Source organism: Strongylocentrotus purpuratus, unplaced genomic scaffold, assembly GCF_000002235.5.
Source record: "Strongylocentrotus purpuratus isolate Spur 01 unplaced genomic scaffold, Spur_5.0 spur5_scaffold_12, whole genome shotgun sequence".
In the NCBI taxonomy this organism is placed as follows: domain Eukaryota; kingdom Metazoa; phylum Echinodermata; class Echinoidea; order Camarodonta; family Strongylocentrotidae; genus Strongylocentrotus; species Strongylocentrotus purpuratus.
The window spans coordinates 30,338,921-30,364,079 of NW_022145597.1; the positions used below are offsets into that span (position 1 = coordinate 30,338,921).

At 38.5% G+C, this 25,159-nt stretch overlaps 1 protein-coding gene across 2 annotated transcripts in view; it reads left to right on the forward strand.

Annotated features, from left to right (window-relative positions):
- LOC593941 (deoxyribodipyrimidine photo-lyase) overlaps positions 1-24,579 on the forward strand; it is a 30,126-nt gene extending 5,547 nt beyond the window's left edge. For both annotated transcript variants that reach the window (XM_030982382.1, XM_030982383.1), the window contains 8 exons: positions 1,551-1,696; positions 3,980-4,162; positions 5,371-5,529; positions 6,185-6,383; positions 7,860-8,012; positions 8,821-8,942; positions 22,912-23,071; positions 23,689-24,579. In XM_030982382.1, coding sequence (XP_030838242.1) covers positions 1,551-1,696; positions 3,980-4,162; positions 5,371-5,529; positions 6,185-6,383; positions 7,860-8,012; positions 8,821-8,942; positions 22,912-23,071; positions 23,689-23,837 — 1,271 coding nt within the window. In that variant the 3' untranslated portion in view covers positions 23,838-24,579. The remainder of the gene's footprint in view (positions 1-1,550; positions 1,697-3,979; positions 4,163-5,370; positions 5,530-6,184; positions 6,384-7,859; positions 8,013-8,820; positions 8,943-22,911; positions 23,072-23,688) is intronic.
- Positions 24,580-25,159: the final 580 nt, after the last annotated feature.

Genomic DNA, 25,159 nt, shown 5'->3' on the forward strand with positions numbered 1-25,159 from the left:
TAGGGGTAGTGGTAGTAGCTCTTTGGGAGTAGGTGTGGTGGTAGTGGCTCTTTGAGGGTAGGGGTAAAGTTAGTGGCTCTTTGGGGGTAGGGGGTAGTGGTAGTAGCTCTTTGGGGGTAGGGGGTATTGGCTCTTTGGGGGTAGGGGGTAGTGGTAGTGGCTCTTTGGGGGTAGGGGGTAGTGGTAGTGGCTCTTTGGGGGGAGGGGGTAGTGGTAGTGGCTCTTTTGGGGTAGGGGGTAGTGGTAGTGGCTCTTTGGGAGTAGGTGTGGTGGTAGTGGCTCTTTGAGGGTAGGGGGTAGTGGTAGGTGGTAGTGGTAGTGGCTTTTTGGGGGTAGGGGGTAGTGGTAGTGGCTCTTTGGAGGGGAGGGGATAGTGGTAGTGGCTCTTTGGGGGTAGGGGGTAGTGGTAGTGGCTCTTTTGGGGGAGGGGGTAGTGGTAGTGGCTCTTTGGGGGTAGGGGGTAGTGTAGTGGCTCTTTGGGGGTAGGGGGTAGTGGTAGTCGCTCTTTGGGGGTAGAGGTAGTGGCTCTTTGGAGGGGAGGGGATAGTGGTAGTGGCTCTCTTGGGGTAGGGGGTAGTGGTAGTGGTTCTTTGGGGGTAGGGGGTAGTGGTAGTGGCTCTTTGGGGGTAGAGGTAGTGGCTCTTTGGAAGGGAGGGGATAGTGGTAGTGGCTCTCTTGGGGTAGGGGGTAGTGGTAGTGGCTCTTTTGGGGGAGGGGATAGTGGTAGTGGCTCTTTTGGGGTAGGGGATAGTGGTAGTGGCTCTTTTTTTTTTTGGGGGGGGGGGCTGTCTTCAAGCCCTACCCCCTATTCTCACAAGGCACATGTAGAAGATAAACACAACAATTATTCTAAGTTCTGCTTCGATCTGAGCATGCTGATATACGTGACAATGATCAATTCCAAAAAATTAAGCTTACTGTTGTATATGACATACTCTGCTGTCATTTACACTCTACAGTAATTGAATTCCTAATTTCAACACTCTACCTTTCTCTCACCCTAGTCCTCAAACTAACATAAAACTCAACCGAATCCATTGCTGTAACCTTACATCTTTAATTTTAAAAAGCCCATAACAATTATCACTTGAGCATATGTTGGGAAACTTAATTTGCACTATGCTCCAGCGTGAATTGCCATATTTCATCAAAGTCATAGGGTAAGTGTTGTATGTGCTTGGTTTTAAGTTTTGGTTTCGGGTTAGAGTTATGAATAGTATTAGGTCAGTCCAGGGTTGTAGTTAGGAATTTGGTTAGTGTAGAAAAAAATTAGTGCAGAGCAACTGTCACAGGAGCAAGTGTTGCACAAACCTTGGAGCTAACTGTATTGTTGGAGATTGAAGTCATCGTATAGACTATGCTTATGATGGAGGAGGGGGAAGGGGTTAATGACCTGGGGTATTTCCTGAGATGGTCCTTTTTCTACACCTGGTAGGTGGGGGTATTTTGTAAAAATGTGGGGAAGCCAGGGGGCCTTCTACTAAGGGTATGTGGGTAACTGTAGGGGATGGGGTTTAGTTTGAAAGTATTCCCCTCTTTATCTCTTGCAGATAACTGGGCTCTCTTGTTTGCGCAACGCTTGGCCATGAAACAGGAGGTCCCTCTTCATGTCTGCTTCTGTCTCGTTCCCAAGTTCCTTGAAGGCACCATCAGGCATTTCAACTTTGTCCTCGAAGGACTCAAAGAAGTCTCTCAGGTAAGTTCCATTTTTTTTTCTCCAGGATTTTCTTGAGCTGTCATTTGCTCCAGCAATATTTGCTCTAGGCTAGTTATGTGTATGTTCATACAACATCTGGATTCTTAAAAAAATAAACAGTTTCTTAAAAAAGAGGACATTGCAGAAGTTCATGCGTTTAATTGTAACACATATTAATTATTTGAGTCAATAAATGAAGAGATGTACTGTGGCGAGGAGAACTTCAAGGCACGGTATGTGATCAGAAGGATTTTGTAGGTGAGACGATGTTCAACAGGAAGCCAATGCAGGGATTTAAGGACTGGAGTGATGTGGGCGAACTTGCGTGTATATGTCACGAGACGGGCAGCAGCATTCTGAACAAGCTGGAGCCTCTTAACTTGAGACATAGGGATGCCATAGAGTAAAGAGTTACAACAATCGATGCGGGATGTAACAAATGCATGCACAAGCTGCTCAGCCGCCTTTGTGGTGAGATACTTGCGAATAGCACGAAGATTGCGGAGACTGTGGATCGCAAGTTTAACACTTGATGATACTTGTGACTCCATGGTCATATTGGAGTCAAAAATAACTCCAAGATTTCGAACTTTCTTCACTGGAGTAATTGATGACGACCCAATATTCAGATAGGGGGTTACCGACTTGGCGAGTTGCTGCTTGGAACCCAGCATAACAAACTGAGATTTGTCGTCATTGAGCTTCAAGTAATTCTCCTTCATCCAATTCCTAATGTCACCTATACAGGCTTCAACACGAGCAATCCAGGCATCAACTTCCCCTTGTGTGGGAGAACACGAAAAGTATATCTGCGTGTCATCAGCATACATATGGTGCTTGAGATTATGCCTCTTGATGATATCATGAAGGGGAAGAGTGTAAATGTTGAAGAGTTGTGGCCCAAGTACCGATCCCTGGGGCACAGAGGAGCCAAGATGAACTGTCTTAGAGACAGCACTGCGTACACAAACCCTTTGCGATCTGTTTGAGAGATAAGATGTTAACCACTGGTGAGCCTGTCCACCAATGCCCATAGACTGAAGTCTCTCTAGGAGTATAACATGGTCGACCGTGTCAAATGCACTACTCAGATCGAGCAGAATTAGCCCAGTTACTTTTCCACTATCCATTTCGGTGAGGATATCATTTTGCACTCGTAAGAGGGCAGTTTCAACACTGTGTTTTTCTCTGTAGGCTGATTGGAAGTTGTCTTGAAGGTTATTGTCATTCAAGAAGGACTGAAGACGAGCGGATACTATGCGTTCGATAACCTTCGATAGGAAGCTTAGATTTGCCACAGGTCGATAACTTGCAAAGTCTTGTCTGTCAAGATTCGGTTTTTTCAAGAGAGGCTTCACGAGAGCCTGTTGCATTGAGGCTGGAAAGCTTGCACATCGAAGAGACTTATTAACAAAGTCTGTAATATATGGTGCAAAGTCGTCAATGCATTCTTTTAGAAGAGCAGTAGGAATTGGATCTAACTCACATGATGATGTTGGAGAATTCATGACAACCCTCTTGATCTCACTAATAGAAGTTTTAGCGAAATCAGTCAAAACTGGAACAGATGATAACTCACAATGCTGTACACACTGTCCTGACGAAAACTCGGCATCAATGTCATCACGGATCTTGGTGACCTTGTTGAAGAAATAATGACAAAAGTTATCAGCCAGTATTTGGTCAGAAGAAGCATCCGGAAGAACAGTTTCCTTCTTTCGGTGCAGCAGAGCGTCTACAACAGTGAAGAGACGTCTTTGGTTTCCTTCGCATTCTGCACTGAAGCTTCAGTGGTTTCCTTCGCATTCTCTACTGAACTTTCGCAAGCCTGGTCGTTCTGGTCTGCGTTCTACCAATACATCAACTCTGATCATCCCTAAGACCAGACGATCATGGGGAGATCGAGCATTTGCCTCAGCAGCTCCCCTATTGTGGAACAGTCTCCATAACACACTTAAGGACTGTAAATCAGTAGATAGTTTCAAGGCCAGCCTGAAAACTTATCTAATGGCCAACTTTAACTAATATCATCTTCTTCCTTTTTTATGTGTAATGTGTAATGTATTGTAAGTAAAATTGTATTTAAGTATATTATGTAGCTCGATCATTGTAAGCGCCTTGAGCACCCTCTGGGTGGATATGTCGCGCTATAAAAATGTCTTTATTATTATTATTATTAATGAAGAAAAAAAATATTTCTAAGGGTTTTGTAGTGACCTGTTGCTTTTAATATGGTCGATAATCTACTTCATGATTTCTACTCTATTAATTGTCAAACTGCAGGAACTGCACCTCTTGGACATCTCATTCCATCTATTGATTGGGTATGCCAAGGATGTCCTACCTGGGTTCATCAAGGATCATGGGTTGGGAGCAGTGGTGACAGACTTCTCTCCTCTCAGGACATCCAGCCAATGGGTCACAGATGTCAAGGAAGAGCTTCCAAAGAATATACCTTTTTGTCAGGTAAAATATGATGATGGAGGCGATGATGATGGTGATAGTGATGATGATGACGATGGTGGTGATTTTGATTTTGATGGTGATTTTGATGGTGATGATAGTGATGATGATGATAGTGATGATGATGATGATGATGATAGTGATGATGATGATAATGATGATGATGATGATGATAGTGATGATGATGATGATGATGATGATAGTGATAGTGATGATGATGATGATGATGATGATGATAATGATAGTGATGATGAGGATGATGATGATGATGATGATGATGATGATGATGATGATAATGATAGTGATGATGATAATTATAATGATAGTGATGATGATGATAATGATGATGATGATAATGATAGTGATGATGATAATTATAATGATAGTGATGATGATGATGATGATGATGATGATGATGATGATAGTGATAGTGATGAAAGTGATGATGATGATGATAGTGATAGTGATGATGATGATAGTGATGATAGTGATGATGATGATAGTGATAGTGATGATGATGATGATAATGATAATGATGATGATGATGATGATAGTGATAGTGATGATAGTGATGATGATGATAGTGATGATGATGATGATGATAGTGATGATGATGGTGATGATAATGATGATGATAGTGATGATAGTGATGATTATGATAGTGATGATGATGATAGTGATGATGATGATGATGATAGTGATGATAGTGATGATGATGATGATGGTGATGATGGTGATGATAATGATGATGATGATGATTTTTTCAATGATGATGATGATGGTAGTGATAGTGATGATGATGATGATAGTGATGGTGATGATGAAGTTAATGGTGATAATGGGGGTGGTGGTGATGATTATAATGATGTTGGTGGTAATGGTGATGATGGTAATGATGGTAATGATGATGATGATGATGATTGTGATGGTGATGATGATTATGATGATGGTAATGATGATGATGATCATATCATAAATCATTTCCAACGTACATGTACATATCCTGTCAGGTAATTTATTATCTAAAAGTTCTTCTGTAACCAAGCCAATTGTTGATAAGATGACAGCCTTATTTCATACTAATTGTATGTCCCATGTAATTTATTTTCCATGGAACTAAGATTTTTAGCTGCAGTGTCGAGCTTTGATTAATCATATTTAATCAAATCATGAAATCATTTTGTTTAATTCCGTTTAATCCATGCCTGTAGGTTGATGCACACAACGTAGTTCCGTGTTGGGAGGCATCCAATAAGCTAGAGTATGGTGCCCGAACTATCCGTCCAAAGATTACCAAACAGTTGAGCACCTACCTCACCGAGTTCCCTCCAGTCATCTGCCATCCTCAGAAGGCTAAGGCCAAAGCAGAGGTGAACATTCTTTTTATATGACACATCATCTGGTGACCGTTGTTCCATGGGCAATTTTTAGACTTCTTCTTTAACTGAGTTCCTAGTTAATATCAACTTTGGCCAAACACTAAACTTACCTAATCATAACCTGAACCCTCGCCCTAAACCAAACCGAACCTAAAACCTAGTCGCAGCTCTTACCCGAACTTTCAATGAAATAAAGCCTAGAGGAAATGTCTGATCACTGAATATTGTAGCTTATTGAGTTGTGATATTTTCTGGATGATAAAAAGAGGAGTATGTGTTGTATTTTGGGTTAAAGATCAAACAGCATGATGTAGTTTTATCTGATTTTAGAGAAAAAATTAGCCCTTTGTTGTGAAGATATTAGGCAATGATTGTGAGAAGTCTTATTTTTTGTTAGATGTTGTGTCGTTCCCCCCACCCCATCCCTTGGTCGTTACGAGAAATTTTTGCCCTTGGTGGTAATGAAATGATATAAACCAAGCTATGTCGTAAACCTGTACTGCTAGTTGTAAGTATAAAGTGAGATGATAATCCAGTGTGGAGCCATAGAAATAAGTGTTCTATTATCTTTGATACTCTCAGACTCTTCACCCTGTCTAGCTTCATTCAATTTTTAAATTAAACATTGCATTCTACTCTTTTACAGCCCATAGACTGGGAGGGGGCCTATGCTAGCCTAGAAGTAGACCAGACCGTCAAACCTGTAGACTGGGCCAAACCCGGGACCTCGGAGGGTATGAAGATGCTGGACTCGTTTGTCAAGGAGAGGTTGAGGTACTTCAGCAGTGCTAGGAATGATCCAACCAAGAGTGTCTGCAGTAACCTCTCACCATGGATCCACTTTGGTAAGCTTCACCGGCCAAGCCTCCCTGTGGTTCTAAGCCCACCTCCTACTTAGTTACATTTTTATTGCTTTTTCAAGTCTACACAATTAACCCACCCCCCCCCCCCTTCCCCCTTCCTTTAAAAAAAAGGGAGTGAAGAATTATTAAATGAGGTGTTTAAAGGGATCCGGTAACTTTGTCTCAGATTCTGAAAACATATTCTGGATTTAGCTCATGATGCAATGATAATTATAGACCTTTAGGCCAGTCAGGAACCCCGTGACTATTACAAGCCGATCGCCTGTCTGATTATCAAGATATTTATGATTGGAATTACAATATTTGAAAACCGTTCGCCTGACGGTTTTCATTACACTACAGCCTATTGGGGGAAACAAGTATGGTAAAACCGGTCACTCAAAGATTTTTACTTTTTTGAGGCACTTCTTGATCATTTTGAAGCGCAATTTTTTTAGGGCTTCAATATTACATCATATCACAGACACTGATAACACGTAGGGCCGTGTATCTCAGATTTAACATTGTTAAACGATCCCTTTAAAGGGAGTAGTGATACAGTCAAACCTGTCTACAGCGACCGCCCAAGGGAAACACAAAAAGTGGTCTTTGTAGACAAGTGGTCTTTGTAGCAAGGCTCCTTTAGTACATGTTTCAACGAGAAACCATTTTCAAGGGAAACAAAAAATGTGCTGTTGTAGACAGGTGCTTGTTGTAGACAGGTGCTCTTTGTAGACAGGTGGTCTTTGTAGACAGGTGGTCTTTGTAGACAGGTGGTCACTAAAGCAGGTTTGACTGTACCAGCCTTTGTGCCCTGAATGCCGTAATCTGTATTTGCCACACTCTACCCGGGTGAATAAACGGGTACCAGGTAGGAAGTCTGAATGTTTGAGCATCTTATCATGATAGCTCAGCTAAAGCTGTGGTAATGAAGGTCCAGGGAAATGGCATTTTTTAAATCCAACTATTCATTATCATCTCTCTGTCTACTTCATTTATTGATAACAATTAAACAGGATCAAGTGGATGTAGAACAGAGCAAATCATTATTAAAGATAAAGTTGAGTTCTGGTCATGCGATTGCATTGTGAAAGAAAAGGTGTGGAATGAATCAGAAAAAGTTAATCATGTAGCATGTAAGTATTGGTGTGTACTGCAAGGTATAGGAGTCATCAAAATTATAATAAATTTGGCCCAGTCTTGGTAAGTAACAAGCACTGTACACAGAAAGATGTATATGGGACTACACGAACATGTGGGGTAAAAATCCATCCCGATTTTTATGATGTTACATGACATGTTTTATCTGATGTTCTTCCACACTTGCATTATAACAATGATAACGCTCACAAATTGATTTTCACCTCTTCCCAGAACTCAATTAAACAGGATCAAGTGGATGTAGAACAGATCAAATCATTATGAATTATATAATTAATTTTGTATCACTGTTATTATCATCATTCTCTCTGCATACAGGTCAGTTGTCAAGCCAGCGTGCTGCCCTCATTGTCCGACTCTATAGAAGTCGCTTCAGTGAATCTGTTGCAGCCTTCATAGAGGAGTCCATCATCAGACGAGAATTGTCAGATAATTTCTGTTTCTACAACGACAAATATGACTCTATTGAAGGCAAGTGATTTGAAAGGGTGACAGTTTTTCTTGGGTTATTTTGTTAAAGATATATAGGGCACAGATTGGATTTAGGTTTTAGCTTAAAAAGGATTAGAGTTAGGGTTATTATGTGATAAGGTCCATGTTGTAAATAAGGAATGGAGCGAATGTATGTAATTGACTGCTGAGTAATTATGGTAGGAGTATGTGTGGTTCAACCAGAAGCCATGTTCACCCCATCCTCACTTGTCGCTCAGACCTCAAAACCAGAGATTCCTCACTAAAAACAAAACTGAAATTATCGAGCATGTTATTCTACCAGGATGTTCTCAGGTTTGTAAGTTGAGTAAAAAGTAGCCAAATCTTTATTTTGAAACAATTCTTTGAACACATTTGTGATAAGCTTTAAAGCCCCACTGTCCTACTTGTAGCTACTTTCTCCCTCTATATAGAAAACTTCCCCAATCGGTGCTTGTTGGTCCCCCATGATCCTCTTTTTCTTATGTTAGTTGAGAGCTGAGTTAATGAGATAGCCACCTGTCAGTGACCTCGCTGTGTGGTCTAATCCCTTCTTGCCCTGTAGTATTGACGGTCTTTAAGGAGTACAGTGTATTGGTAAAGAATCTCCTTTCAAGCATCTAAAATATTAACTATATCTAATGTGCAATTTGATTTAAAAACTTTCCTGGATCTATTGTAATTAGTCTTGAACTGAATAAATTGAACTAACAACCTGCATTACAAAAACGTGGCTCCTCCTATGTCTTATGAAAACTTCCAATGAAAGAAAGTCATTTGATGGGATTATAATTGTTGCCAATTGAAGGAACCAATGACTGGGCCAAGAAGACGTTAAAGGACCATGCAAAGGACAAGAGAGATTATGTGTATAGCAGAGAGACACTGGAGAGGGCTAAGACATATGATCAACTCTGGAACAGTGCACAGGTAATTCTTTTACTTTACTCGGTCCCTGTTTCATAAAACTTGTTATCAATATCAAGTTACAAGCTACTGTTATAAGCTACTGAAATCATGGCATCTGATTGGCTGAGAGCATATTTGTCATAGAAATTTAGTTGTTGTTATAGATAATAAGTTTTATGAAACAGGCCCTTTGAGCCTGTGGTACTCTGATATATGACCCAGTACTCTGTTTCATCAGTTGCGATTGATCCAAATCAATCGCAAGTCGATCCTCCTATCAATCGCAAGTTTGCAGTCTCCTATCTCTTATGTACATAGTTGCGATTGATATCAACTCTTTGTAAGACGGGGTCCAGTACTCTATTTCATCAAAGATGTAAGGTCATGGTTAGGCCATATGCAATATAACCACATTTGTATTAAAGTGCCTTGATGAAATTATTTCATTCACCTGTTACAAATAATTTTATTTCAGTAGTTAGAATTCAAATTGCATATGGTATATGTGTGGTTAGGTAGAGCACACCATAATATTTTGCCCTACCTAGCAACAAGTAATGTATGCAAATTCACATTCTGACTGTTGAGATACATTTATTTGTAACAGGTGAATGAAATAACTTGTATCAAGGCACTACACAAAGGTATATGGGTTGAAGTTATAATAGATTGCATTGGAATAGGATATTTACTGCGGAGCAATTGTTGCTGGAGCAATGTGTTGTAAAAACATGCCCTTGATTTGTTTATTTTATATTCATCTGTGAAGAAAAAAAAAAACATGAGACAAATTCATATTGTCATTTTGAATTGAATATGCTAAGGGAATGTATAGACTATAAAGGGTCAATACAAAAAAGCAATGTCATATGAGTAAAACCCCCTCTATAGTTTAGTTGGTGCTATGTAGATTGTAAGGCTGTCTAGCCATGCTAATCTATCATCAATCATTCATTGTATTAAGTCTAAGTCTTTCATGTTGTGACTTTTGCATGTTCCCCTCTGTATGACCTCTGTTGAATTTACAATTCATTCGCAGAGCTTTATAATATGTGTTCTTTTTATAGAGTGTAATGCAAACCAGGCGGGTGTTTCACAAAGATGCTAAGTTGGACTTAACATTTATGGAAAGCCGTTAGCAGCTATGAAAGTATTTTGTAAAAGTTTTTTTTTTAAAGCATAAAATGTTGAATCAAATCATTCATATTTTCTATTATCAAGGAGATCTCGTGTTGTCGATGTGGAATTTTTAAAAAGCCTGAAATATTTGAATTTTATATTATATTTTAAGGCTACAAATGGCTCTCCATAATTTTTAAGTCCAACTTAGAGTTAAGTTTGACTTAGTATCTTTGTGAAACACCCCCCAGAGACACTGGATGCTTTCTGCCTTGCTAGATGGTTGCATGTTTGTTTGTATGCTTGTTTCTCTTTTCATGGTTTTATTCAAAAACTGCAATTGTGCTTGTGCTTGGGTAATATACAAGAAATAAGCGATGAACAGTTGACGCACGTCACTGTGTGAAATGATTTCTGAGGATTAATATGGGGGGGGGGGTTGGGCTTAGCAGGTTGCCCTCAAAAGGAGGGGGGGGGGGGGGCAATTTTATGACTATATACATTGATATTGATATTACATTTTTAGATCAACTGATTTGTTGATGTATAGACCCATACTCGTCAACTAAAGTCAGTTTGCATTTGCCTGTTTGGAACATTTAATACTATGAAGAAATGAGTCAAAATTATGTTATCTTTCTAATTTTGATTTATCTTTTACCATCTACACATGCTGTTACTCTTTTTTGCATACAGAGGTAAAAAATGTCATGTTTCAAAATTTAATTGGTTATGACCAAAATGTACTTTTATGGTATTTTTATCTCAAAGTTATTTTAGTACCAGATATATTTTAAACTCAATTTTAGTACCAGGTATATTATAAAACCAATGATGGTATTTTTAGCTCAAAACATTTTAGTGGTTAGTACCAATGATGGTATTTTTTAGCTCAAAAGATATTTTAGTACCAATGATGTTATAGTTTCAAAGATGTTCTGAGCATTGAGTTATTTTTTAGAAATTCACACTTCATCATTTGAAGGATATTTTTTGCCAGGCACTTGTCCGCTCTTGAGTAACATCTGTGTGACTATGTGAATAACCAATAAGCTTCTTCTGAAATTGTTGTGGAACCTGGTAATTGACTTTACATTGGACCCTTACGGACATGTCCTTGTATTTAGGGTAATTTAGGGAAGATGAGAAGTGATCTTGATGGTCATACAGAGCTGCCAACCATTCCGGTTTTTTTTTTTACATACCGCACGTCCAACAACTGTCCTAAAATGGTGATTTGATTACAAATTCAATAGAAAACTTATTTTAAAACATACTTAAAGAGGAAAATATTCTCAAAAAGAGTGAAATGCCGATAATAGGAAAATAACCACCAAAAAAAATACCTGCTTGTTTGGAAAAAACAGCATGATGAATGAACATTTTTGCATTGGAAGTGTGTCGCGCGTGGTTGTAAGTTTTGTTTTTATGAATTCCTTTTTTTGCTTGAAATTCCTTTTTTTTGGCCATCATGATTCTTTTTTTTGGTCGCACAAGGTTGGCAGCTCTGGTCATACATGTATATTTCTAATTCTTGATTGAAAGAAGACAATAGTGTTCGTTAATACATTAGAATTGAAAAGTTTTTTTTAAAAACAAATTTTCTGCCTTGATATGTCCATATGTCCCAATATTTTCCTTTTCCTTTTCTATGATTTCCTTCCCAATGTAATCTCATTTTTTAATTATTTTTTTTGTCTTTCTTTATTTTGTTCTGTTTCTTCTGATTCTTCTTCTACTTCTTTTTCATCATCATCTTCTTCTTCTTCTTCTTCTTCTTCTTCTTCTTCTTCTTCTTCTTCTTCTTCTTCTTCTACTACTTCTACTTCTTTTTCATCTTCTTCTTCTTCTTCTTCTTCTTATTATCATTATTAATCTTCTCCTCCTCCTTTTCTCGCCCTCTGTTTGCTTATTAGGCAGCTATTATTCATTCTGCTTATTTTAGTTCGAAGATTTCATTAAGATGCAGTATTGAACATTGATCAGAATTCTAGTCTGAATCTAGCTGTGATATTTCATTTACCAAGATCTCAATATTACCTTTAATCTTGGTTTACATGTAGATCAGCATAATGACAGATGAATTATGAAGAGGCTGCCAAGTTCAATGTTTATCAGGCTAGGAAATTTAATCAATTACAATATTTAAAGCTGTTCTATTTTAGTCCATGTCCCTATGAAAGGAAGATCCCCCCCCCCCATTCATATATGCTATGATTATAGACATAGCCCCCTCTTGTGTCCTAAAGCAGCCAGCTTCACATGGGACTTAGTCAGGTAGGACTGAGTCAGAATGGGAGAGACGGAGAGGGGAAGAGGTTAAGGCGATAACGACGGTGAAATGATTTTAATATTCCAAAGTAAATGTTAGCTTGGAGGAAGTGGAATGTCTTGAAGTCAGCCACTTGACAGGATGGCTAGAAAATAACTTGAAGTGTTTATTGGGAGTGGAATGGTTATTGCCCCTGTTAAACTTTCATTTATTTATGATGGAGAGGGAGAGGGGGAGGGAGGGGAAGGGGATTTAAAGAGAGAGGTGTAGATTAGCAGCTCCTATGCCTGAGTAGTCTACTCAATTTGGGTTGGAATCGGGAATTGCAGTGAGAAAAATATTCAGGGATTGATATTGAAATAACTTTAGCTACTTTGTGCCTTTACTTTAGGGGTCTTCTTTGAAGTTGCTTCAACAATTCCATAGTACTAACATAGAAAGCGATGTGAATAATGTGTACTGTTTGCAAACTTATAGACATGCATATTTATTATCCAAACTTCATTTCCTTGCATTCTCCTCTGATGAGGGCAAGATGAAATGCTTCATTAGGTGTACTTTGTATAATGTCTGTACTTAAAGCTATTTTGCTATTATATTCTTTTTGTAGTGCCAATCACCTCTTTTTTGTGGGGGGGGGGGGGGGGGGGAGGTGGGGGGGAGGTTAATGTCTTCTTCAAGTTAGAAATCCCCAAATTTGTTTAGACTTGTTGCCAAATGGTGAAAATGGTAGTTCTTAGGCAAGTACTCATTTACGTTAACACTACACACAGTGAAGGATTATGAGTCAAATCGCACATTGTCCACTGTAGGATATAGCCGTGGTAGTTCTTGGCACTGCCTGTCTGTTCCACGCTGACTGGCGATACCCAGGCACGCACGCGAGGGAGAGCTTATTAGCTGCACGTGGCGCTACCTCAGCCATGGCAGGCAGCTGCATGTGACCTGACTCCGCGTATCCCATAATTCCTCTGGAACAGTGAGCAGGATGTCGCCGATATGAAGTGGTAGCATGGTCTGGGTATGATCTTAATGGAGACTGATTTGAGGGAGGGGTTAGTTTTTGTGTGGGGTAGAAAGGGGGTATTGGTGGCAGGAGGGGGTGGGTATGATCTTAATGGAGACTGATTTGAGGGAGGGGTTAGTTTTTGTGTGGGGTAGAAAGGGGGTATTGGTGGCAGGAGGGGGTGGGTATAATCTTAATGGAGACTGATTTGAGGGAGGGGTTAGTTTTTGTGTGGGGTAGAAAGGGGGTATTGGTGGCAGGAGGGGGTGGGTATGATCTTAATGGAGGCTGATTTGAGGGAGGGGTTGGTTTTTGTGTGGGGTAGAAAGGGGGTATTGGTGGCAGGAGGGGGTGGGTATAATCTTAATGGAGGCTGATTTGAGGGAGGGGTTGGTTTTTGTGTGGGGTAGAAAGGGGGTATTGGTGGCAGGAGGGGGAGGGGGATGGGGGTAAGTAAGCGTGGACAAATATAGCAAAAGCAATAAGATGAACAAAGTTGTAAGAATAGGGGGTCCATGCATATTGAAGGTTCTCAGGATTGGTTGAGGAGGGGGGCTTTGTGTGACTTGTTTTTTCATTATGGAGAGGTCAAGATAAGTAACCAGCATAGAGAAAGGTAAGGACATAGATGGTCCTTAAAGGCATTGACTGAGAAGCGCACTCATATTTTCATTAATAGGTGAATAGATTCATGGTTACAAAATAGAAGGATGATTAAAAAAAGTGAGAATAAGGGGGAGGGCTTGGAGTAAGAGAATGGGTAGCCGAGGGTGTACTGCGTTACTGGTGGGTAGGGATAAAATGCTAGACAGATGCTCGCATGCCCTATGACATACTTCAGAGGGTAGGGTGGAGAAAGGGGGCAAGAAAGGGGGCAAGAAGGGGGCGAGAAGGGGGCAGGAATAGTGCTCCTAAGGGATCACCTTGGATTACTCGCCACGCTCCTAAGTTCGTCCCTTCCGGTGAACTCCATGGTCAAACCGGAGTGTAATAGGGATGTCCTCTTCTGAACATTTGTCCTCTTTCTTTAAGGATCATTTCATTCTTCCTGTCTGCTGTCCTCGTTGCTAAAGGAAGTGCCGTTGATTTCACATATAACACAGTACCCTTCAAGGTATTACAATGAAACATGCATTCAAAGACCGCTAAAGAGTGATAGGAGTCTTTATGTAGTCTTTATAAGCAGGTGATGTTTATGCACAGGTTACTTTAATAATAATAGTAATATAATGCACTTATATTGCGCCATCTATCTAGTATTCCAAGGCGCATTGAGAAAGAAAGTAAGGATAAAGTACCCCCAAAATGACTACATTTTAAATTCACGTACTGTATGCTTTTAAAAACAGGACTGTCTTCAGAGAATCTAAAGTTTCTAATGAATATGTGAGCTGGGGAGTGCTTCACAAAGACTAAGATCGACTTTAAGTTAGACTTAACAATAGCGGGTCATTCATGCCACTGTTTGCTCTCACCATTTACTGGCATTGGTCTCTCAAGGGACGTAAAAAACAGTACAAAATCTACAGAATTAACATTTTCTGATAGATCATTATTGAAGGAAAAAATAATATCTAAAGATCATAATTGAGAGCAACCAACCAGTGGCACGAATGGCCTGCCATAGTTAAGTCCAACTTAAGTCAATCTTAGTCTTTGTGAAACAGCAGAGAAAGCTAATATAGGTTTCAATGAGAAATACTCACAGAGGGAAACCAAAAAAAAGAGTCTTTATAGACTGGTGAAATTAGCATGTGATTTTGTACTTTTGACACCGACAGAAAAGTTGTTGAATGAGTGGGTTTAAAAAAAGATCAACACATAGTGAGGAGAAAGAAGCCAGATTGCTTAGTCATGGACAGACTTTTGATTTTATAAGTTGATAAGTTCATTTTTTTTCCACAACAAAAGTACAAAAGTGTACAAATGAATAACAAGCCTATAATTCGAACAACTAGCTGTGACAAAGAAGAACGAAAAAGCCGTCAAATAGATAATAATGCCAATGACAAAAACCGAAACAGGATGGAAAAAGGAATACACATTATACTCTTGAGGGATCGAGCCAGCAGGAAGCAGTAGATAAGCCTTAAATGCCTTAATTGGCACCCAATATATGAAAAATGAAATGAAGTGTTTAATTTTAGTATAATACCGGTAGGTAGATATGATTTGAGTGATTTCAGAGGAATTCCATATCTGTCACTGTCCCATAATCTGTTTCCCATAACCATTTGCAGCTTGTATTTTCATAAGTGATAGTAATGTGAAATAGCACTATGAAAAAGAATTAGACTGTGTGACCATGTGACTACATACAATTGTTTGTGCGAGTGTAATTTGTATTTTACTTCAATTAATTAGATAACTATTTTGCCGGAATAACACTAGGTGTAAGCTTAGTCAACATTTAATGGGCAACTTGTTTATTTAATTATTATTACCAGGTTCTGTTGTCATTTAAATCCTGAACTATGACTTATTTTTCAAGAATGATAATAACATTAATTTTTCTGTACAAAATGTTTCAGCCACAGGTATACTGCCTTGTTACATACGTGTAGATTGAGAATTGAGATAATCACTGTTATTAACATCCATGGTTGAACTGAACAAAAGTCCTTCCTACCCGGTATGTTGGTGATTGATGAGTAGCTTAGAATGGCTGACATAGTTTTGATGTTGCACAAAGGCATAAAGATTTATCTCTTTTTATACATATTCAAGACTATTCATGATGTGTGATTGTGCAGCATAAGCAGAAAAGGGGTAAAAATAGTTCTATTCAAAGAATTCTTGACTTCAAAAGATCACCCCATGCAGTTATTTCCCTAAAGATTTGAAAACTTCAGCAATGGTAATAGCAGCAAAAAGTTTCCCAAAGTTAGTTTGAATTACCAGAAGTTGAATTTCTAGTTCACATTTAAGCAAATTTTGGTTAACAGAAGAAAAATTTGCTTGGATGAATAGGAAAAATTGTTGTAGGCATCAGATTTGATCTTGTCATATGTCAAACATCATAATTTAAATTTGAACTATCGTAACAATAACTATATGTATCATGGAAAAGTATCTATAGTAGCGAGAGATATGAACTTTTCATGAACGGCCCATGATTCAACCCATTCCCATGTTCCATGAAATTTTAACAGTCCCACCTATTGGCTTTTGCTGGCGGTAATCACCTTTTACCCGCTAAGACTTTGTTTATTCAGGCCAAAGGAATGACAAGAGATATTGTCGATAATTGCCAGTTCCTGTTTTCATCGGCAGTGAAGTCCAAGTGTATGGCGCTCTCTCGTTCCTGTTTTTCCTGTTGCGCTTCGGTTTGGTCATCCGGGGCCGTCGCACAAAGAAGTCACAAATTGTCAGAGCTTCCTGTCTTCAATTTGGATTGTCACCTGGCTTGATAACAGGAGTTGTTTCTTTCAGATGTTGTCCCCCTCACCCCTTTTTGCTTTGAATGAACCTCTCTCTCCAATCATTTTGTAACCCCCCCCCCCCCCCTCCCCCTCCCCTTTATCTCTCAATAAATGTCTCTTTTCCCCTCATTAATAGATGTCCCTATCCAATCATGCTAATACTCTCTCAGTAATATTGTTTTCTCTCTATTCAATTATTTTTTACCCTCATTATACCGTAAACGCTGTTATTTTACGCGTTTAATTTTTTCGCACTGAGCGACCCCAAAACATATTCGCTGGTTTCTTAAATTCGCGTTGCACACAATTCAGCCCATTCAAAACACGCGAGTTCAAATATTTGCGCTTGCCGATCTTAGCGCAAAATCCGTGAAAAATGAATGTACCGCTAATATTTCTACTATTGCTGTACTACCTCTTTCTCTCTCTCTCTCTCTCTCTCTCTCTCTCTCTCTCTCTCCCTCTGCCTCTTTTTCTGCTTTTTCTCTCTCTTCCTCTCTCTCTCTCTTCCTTTCTCTCTCTCTCTTCCTCTCTCTTTGTCTCTTTTCTCTCCACTCTCTGTCTGCCTCTCTCTCTATGTCTCTCTCAAATCTTCCCTCTCAATACCTTTCTCCCTCTCTCTCAATTACATATCATCTTTCAAATGATTTTGTCCCTATTTGTACATATTTATAGTAAGTATTATGCCTATAAAATCAAAATATTCATATACCATGTGTGAATGAAGTTTTCTAAAAAAATACAAATGCATACATCTTCCTCCCATAATTATGTTTTTCCTCTCTTTTTCTCTATTTTCCGATACTCTCTCATTCTTATGTTACTGAAGTATTACTCTTTCGAACAATCAAAAGGAAGGGAGGCAATAAATGGCCTGAGCCCCATGAAAGCTTCTAAACCCACTTACAAGCTTTTTATCTCATTTTCTGCTTTCTCATTTTGTTTCTAACATTCCCTTGTTTGCAAATGGCATCCTCTTTTCTGTTCATCTTTATGCTTGCATTCACGCTAGTGCCATCCACTTTGTGTTTGTGTGTGTAAAAACGTAGATGTTACTACTGTTATTATAAATGATTTTCCAAATCCCTTGCAACATGACGTTTGAAATAAGTTTTTAAAAATTTGCTCTGAATTCAAAATAAAAAAGTTTACATGAGGTACACGTCAGAATTAATCATGCTGTGTGTACATGATGTGTGTAAGAACAGTCAGCGCATGCGTTCTTCCCCTTTAACCATGACTGGCAATATTCTTGCAATATGCTTGTAAATGGTATTTGCATGATCGCTGTCTGATTCATGCGTTTAGCGCCACCAAGGGCTTAGAGTTGACAAATGGCAGACAATTGGTTGATCAAATCCCCCACTCGTTCATACTGACACTAAAGTTATACACTCCTTTGCATTTGCAATTTTGCATTGTGTTGTTACCTTCAATTACACCATAACATGCACTTATATTGAAAATGAGCTCATTATCTTTCTTTTTTATTGAATTATTACCAGTTAGTAGAGTTATAATGCGAAATTAATGATTACATGAGTAGAATTATGACATAGTTGACAGTTGTAACATTTTCAGGAAACTAACTCAAGAACAATTCACTGCAATATTGGCTATATAACTTATGTTTGGATTGTGTAAATGTCATTATAATGTATGCACATTTCTAAAGGTGATGCAAGGAATATTGAAAGTGCCTACTCTGATGTCTTGAAAGTCTTTGAAAGTCTATTGATAAAGAAGTTTTTAAGTTAGAACATTTATATACAAAACTAGCCAAGTGAATGTAGTCGTGGAGGTGATAATAAAAGTAGTTGCAAGGCTAAAAAAAATAGAGACTGAAGACATTTTGTCTGCATTATTATGAACCGACAAATTTGTCATATATATTACTGTACAGATTGGTCAGCTCGTCATATCAATGACAACCATGACGATAAAATCGTCGCCTGGCTAGCAGAAGGATGTTAGCTCAAATTTCAGGTAAAAAATGAAGCACTAAGCAGATCTTTAGCACTAAATCACCTCAAACTTTTATAAAACTGACTTATTTTCGAGAAAAAAATTGTGACCTTCTTCTACTCAAACATTTCTATTAGCCCTTTAAGTTTTAAATCAATTTTTGGGACGGAAAGCAGTTTAAATAAAAAACAAATCTTTAAACGTTGTGAACAGGAGTAATTCAGCCTTTGACTAAGGAGCACCATCTAAATATAACTATAATTGAATTAAATGGAATTGAAAATTCTGAGGAACCTCCTTTTAGAAATGTTCCCCCTTGTCACTGCCATCAGCTCTCTCTAACTTCAAGTCGCTTTACAATAGAAATCCATGGTTTAGGATGGCAAAGCTAGTAAAGGAGAAGGTACTCTATCCATTCTCATCGTGACGGAGCACGGAAGGAAAAAGGGTCTCAGCGTCGTTAAGTAGCTCCCAGGTCGAGCTCTCTCATTGGTTAATGACTCACTCTCACCGGCTGAGCCTGTCATGAGAGGAACTTACTAAAAAGACAATAAGATATGAAACCACTCAAATTCACATTAAAGGGGTCCCACCCTCCGAAATATTTTGCTATATATCTTTTGGATTCCTTGCTGGTATACTATATTCAAAACATCAGCTCAAAATACTACGTCTAGAAAGGGATATAGGAATTTGAAGCACAGAACTTGGGCTTTTGATGAAGGGTAAATTGACTCCTTAGGACACTAAACGGTAGTTTACATATATGTGCACAAATATTTTCTGGACTCCAAGTTAACTTTGGTATAAAATAATTGTTCCCTGTAGACTGATTTATCCTTTTGCATTTGAATGTTATTGTAGTCATTCTATTTTTAGAGGGATTTTATGTAATTTCACAATTAAATGTACACATTTTGTTTTGTTGTTGTTGGGCATTCATGTTATTGGATCACTTAAAAGATGATCTTAAAGTAATTTTTAATGTGAAATCTAGTGACTTTAAGAAATCAATTTTTAATCATACCTGATCTTCCTTTCCATATAAAACGTTAAAGATATAAGGGATGAGAGGACACATGATCCGAGTCACATGATCCAAGTCACATGATCAGAGTCACATGATCTGAGTCATATGCAACCACAATATACATTATTTATGGAACGCCAAGTGTCCACCTCATAATCCTGTACGCCAATTAATGATATAAATTGTGATGGAGGAGATATCAGCGGGCTTTAATAGCTAGTTTAAGGGAAAAGGGTAGCTTATTGTATCCCTACAAAAAAAAAATTCAGTATATTTGTCTATCTGTCTATCTATCTGTCTATCTATGTGTCTATCTGTCTATGTATCTATTTGTCTATCAATATATTGCTTCTAATGAATAGTATTTCTTCCTACCAAACTAAAAGTTGTGAACAGCACCTAACATCAGTCAATGTTCAAGGTCTGCTCCCATATGGTGCTAGAAACCATGCAAGTTTTTTTCTTCGAGTACATGAATGGCAAGTGGGAGAAAAAAATAGCTAGGCAAAAATGGTCCTACACATATGGGGCGTTGCAAGAAAGTTGCGATCGATTGCAAGTTGCAAAATTTGCAACTAATATTTGCATTTGATTGCAACTCAACTTTCTTGCAAGCCCCACTGGTCTCCTAAATTTCCTAGGATTTTGTTAGGATTACATTTTTAAAAATTAAACTAAGTTAACTAGATCTAGCTTTTATTCTCTGCCCTCTCTCTCTCTGTTACTATTGTGGTGTTGCAAGAAAGTTGAGTTGCGATCAATAGCAAATTTGCAATTAATCGCAAGACTTACACTTGATTTGGTGGATTTGCAATTGATTGCAACTTTGTTGCAACCCCCCAATAGTCTTTTATCTGTGTCTTACAAGATAGAGAAATGTGAGGATACTTACGCTGATATCATCATGAAAAAATGCTGTGCTTTACTGCATCAAACATAAACGAGGCTCTGGTAGCCGATTGGTCAAGATTGCATAATCATGTAGGACTAAATTTGTCTCGATGACCATCATTAGCAAAGGTGGTAATGACGCAAGTCTCAACAGAGAATAATTCATGACGTCTGTGTTTGCACTGCCAGACATTCTCATCATTTGTGTCTAGCAGTGCAGTCATACTTTGTTTCATCTACGTTAAGTCTGTTCAGAGCAAGAAGGGCATTATATCTGTGTTTAATTTAATTCAAGAATATGTGGTTATGCCCTTCTGGCTCCAAATAGAAAATTTGCTCTGGGATTTATTTCATCAAAGATATCCGGTTAGGGCTTGGGTTGGAATTGGGTTTACGTTACATGTAGGTTTAGGGTTAGGTTGAGGGTTAGAGTTAGGTTTAGGGTTAGAGTTTAGGTTTAGGGTTTAGGGTTTTAGGTATACATTTAGTGTTGGATTGAGGATTGAATTCAGTAAGTATCAGAAACTCACTGCTCTATTATTAGAGGACCATGTGCTGCAAAATCAAGCAAAGGAATTAAAGAGGAAAAGGGGAGCGGGTAGAAATTGGTTGGTATGATTGGCGCGGGGGTGGGGGGTGGGGGGGGGGTGGGGGTCATAGAGTTGGGGATGGGGGTGACAGGAAGACAGCGTACCGGAGGAGTGCTAATTCTTCTTTCCTTTTCTTCCTGTTATTCAAGTAGAAATGTACACATGGGAGACTGGTACTCATACTGAAATCTGACTGGTAATCATTTGTCATATTACAAGGTTGTGTTTTGTGTCCTTATCTTTCTCTCTCTTTCTCTCTCTTTTCTCCATCTCTCTCCCTCTCTTGTTTTTAATATCTGTATCCCTTTCTCCCCTCTCTCTCTCTCTCTCTCTCTCTCTCTCTCTCTCTCTTAAGTAGTAGGGAAAGCAAAGAAAGGAATAATGATAGCAAAAAACTAATTAATTACTTACAGAGGTTTGGAGAATGCAGTTCTTACCAAAAGAAAGATGTTTCATTTATTCCTTTGTGGTCTTGTCAAGTTTTTGAAGTGGTATTTTTTCATCAAATAAAGGAGTATTTCTCTCACCAGGTATTGAACGGTGAGTTCTCTTCAATGTTTGGATTAATAACATTATTGATGTTACATGAAACTGGGCTTCAACCATTGCATATATGTACATTTCTTTCCTTGTGTTTTATGTTTCTGTTTTTTGCTTTCAATAAAAACATTAACACAAACAAATGTTTTGAAGAATGATTCATGTCCCTTTTTATCTTACCAATTAGTGAATAGTTATGTATCAGCATAATTGTATGATCGTTTGATATGAATGCTGTAAACCAGAGAAGTGGATGAATTATAAGAGTAAGAAATCAGCTTATCATTCCACTCATGTTTTACAGCATAATCTTCTAGGTGGGTCAATAAATAGAAGCTTTAAAGGTAAAGACCAGTTTTGGAACGCTCCCCTTTCAAAAAATGAAATGGAAGCTCTTATTACCGATCATGTGAAAGAATATGTTTTGATCAATACGTGATGATACAAATTTTGCTGAGAAACCGCCTACTAATTGATATATTTGGTAAATTATTATATCTATTTGGACCTGATAGATATAACGCACATGCGCACACGTGACGTGTAGTCCCATATACATCTTTCTGTGTACAGTGCTTGTAACTTTACCAAGACTGGGCCAAATTTCCTATCATTTTGATGATTCCAGAACCTTGCAGTACACACCAATACTTATATGCTAGATGATCAACCTTTTCTGATCGATTCCACAACGTTTCTTTCACAATTCAATGACCAAACTGGTATTCATCTTTAAATTGGCTGCACATGACAGTATACATACATGTATTTGCAGTCATCCCATAATACACTTATGAGTAAAAGGGATGTATATATCGTAAGAATGAAAAGAAATACAATTATTGCCAGTTGAGAAGGTGAAGCATACCCAACAATTATTTGTTACTGTCTCGTCTTTTTCCCTCTTCCTATCTCCCTCTCTCTCTCTCTTTCCCCTCTCTGTTTCTTTCTTTCTTCTTTCTAACCTTCTCCCATTCTTTTCTTTCTTCTCTCTCTTGCTGTTTTCTCTCCCTCTCTCTCTCTCTCTCTCTCTCTTTCTCTCTCTCTGTTCCTTTCTTTATTCTCTCTCACCTTCTCCTCCCATTCTTTTCTTTCTTCTCCTCCCATTCTTTTCTTTCTTCTCTCTCTCTCTCGCTCTCTCTCCCCAACCTGTAGAAGCAAATGGTTCGTGAGGGTAAGATGCATGGTTTTCTGCGCATGTACTGGGCTAAGAAGATCCTGGAATGGACTACATCACCGGAGGAAGCCCTAGAGATCGCCATCTACCTCAACGACCGATATTCCCTAGACGGCCGCGACCCCAACGGCTATGTAGGTCAGTATCATCAAACCCATTGGCTATGACATTCCCCCTTCATCTCTTGCCCTCACCCCCTCACCCACCCCCTCCCTCCAATGAAATGGGTTGAATTGGGTCTGGACTCTGCAAGTAGAATACCCCTACAAGTAGAGTTGTCATATAGTAAAGTGGTTTAAACATCTGACAACGGATGCCAAGGTTATTGGTTCAAGACTGTGCATGGCGCTTACATACATATCGTCGGTGGGGTGACAAAACCTTGTATCTCAAAAATCATGAATTTTCAGGAGAGCGTAAAAACATTTCCTGTCTCAACAGGCTTAGTGCTGTGACACCGTCCTTTGTGTGGAATTTGTGAAAAAACCGAGACAGGAGGCGTTCCATGGATTTATCAGGTGGTGTTGTAGGCCATTAGGTACACAATTATGCAAAAAAATCAAAATCTCAAAAAATTGAGATACAAGGTTTTGTCTCCCCATCTATTTATCTGTTTATCTGTTGTATTTATGTGGAGGGAGGGAGGTGGTGCAAGAATGAGTCAGGAAATGGTTTCAGAAGAAATTCTTAAAAAATTTTTTGTTCAATATTTATTATTTATGTTCTCGTATTGCTATCTTGTGTTACACATTTAGGTTGCATGTGGTCTATTTGTGGCATCCACGACCAAGGCTGGGGCGAGAGGCCTGTCTTTGGCAAGATCCGCTTCATGAACTACAAAGGCTGCAAGCGCAAGTTTGACGTAGACACTTTCGTCAACCGGTACAAGAAGTACAACCTGTGAGGAGACAAATTTTATCATTCTTTTTCAACAAACAAGAGTGAGTGAGGTTGAATTTGCTGAAGTGCGGACATCAGCTGGTACAAGAAATGCACTCTCTCAGAGATACATGTACCTTGCCCGTTTGTGAGATATGGATTTAGTTTTGTAGATTTGCTATTGAAACTGAGTTTAGTTTAAAGTTCTAGAGCAGTGGGTGAAATGGATCAACATTTGTGATCTTTATTGGTGTAAAAAGTGTGGGTTTAGACTTTACAACAGTGTGTGAAACAGAGGTCTAGTTTTGTACTTTTTCATTGGTAGTGAATCTAATTTAAGAATTGTGAGCAGTATGTAATTTGGTTAGTAATGAGTACATCGTGATAAATTTAACAGGGATGTTGACATATGGTCTGAAAATATCAGTCTAGTCTAAATTGGGTCCAGGACCTAAAGAATGTGTGATACCCAAAGGATTCATGCTGTATACATCCACAAGGATCTAATATAAGTACGTCATTTTAGTAATGTCCAGACGGTTGTGGGTTTATTTAGTAGTGTGCATAAACATGTAGCATTACTGAATTAAATGTTCCTTCTGGAAATAACTACATGTATTACGACAGTCTTTCAAGAGTGTGCTGTGAAGGTCCGCTCACATATTCAGCTTTATGAAAACTTTCGGTATTTAAAGATAAAGGTGAGTTCTGGTCATCTGATTGCATTATGACAGAAAAGGTGTGGAATGGATCAGAAAAAGTTGATCATGTAGCATGTACGTTTTGGTGTGTACTGCAAAGTTCTGGAGTCATCAAAATCACAATAAATTTGGCCCAGTCTTGGTAAAGTAACAAACACTGTACACAGAACTACACAAATGATTTCAGGGCTACTAACCTTGATTTCCTAATTTTTCTATGCTCGTTACTCAGCCAGTAATCAGTATGCATTTTCTTCCAAAATTGTTTGGCACATGACATTTATTTGTAATCTTGAGCATTCAGTGTAAGTTTCGTTTGAGTCTGTGAGAATCCATTTTCTTTTTTTACCAGAACTCAAGTTTATCTTTAATAAATAAGTGAATAGCAAGGAGGGGGTGAGAAAAATAAAATCATCTGTGCAAAACAAAAAGCTCCTAACCATACTTGTGTTGCAGAAATGTGAGGTGCACTTCGCTTATATCATTACACCATTACAGTAATGACAATGTATTCAGGGAAACTTGCCGAGAGAATGGTTGATAAAAAGTCAATGCTAAAGCCTTGACTCTAGTCATTTTCAGTATCATTTCATCATTTTGTTTGTTTGTTTTTGTTAGTTGGAAACTAGTGTTTCAGTTCCATACA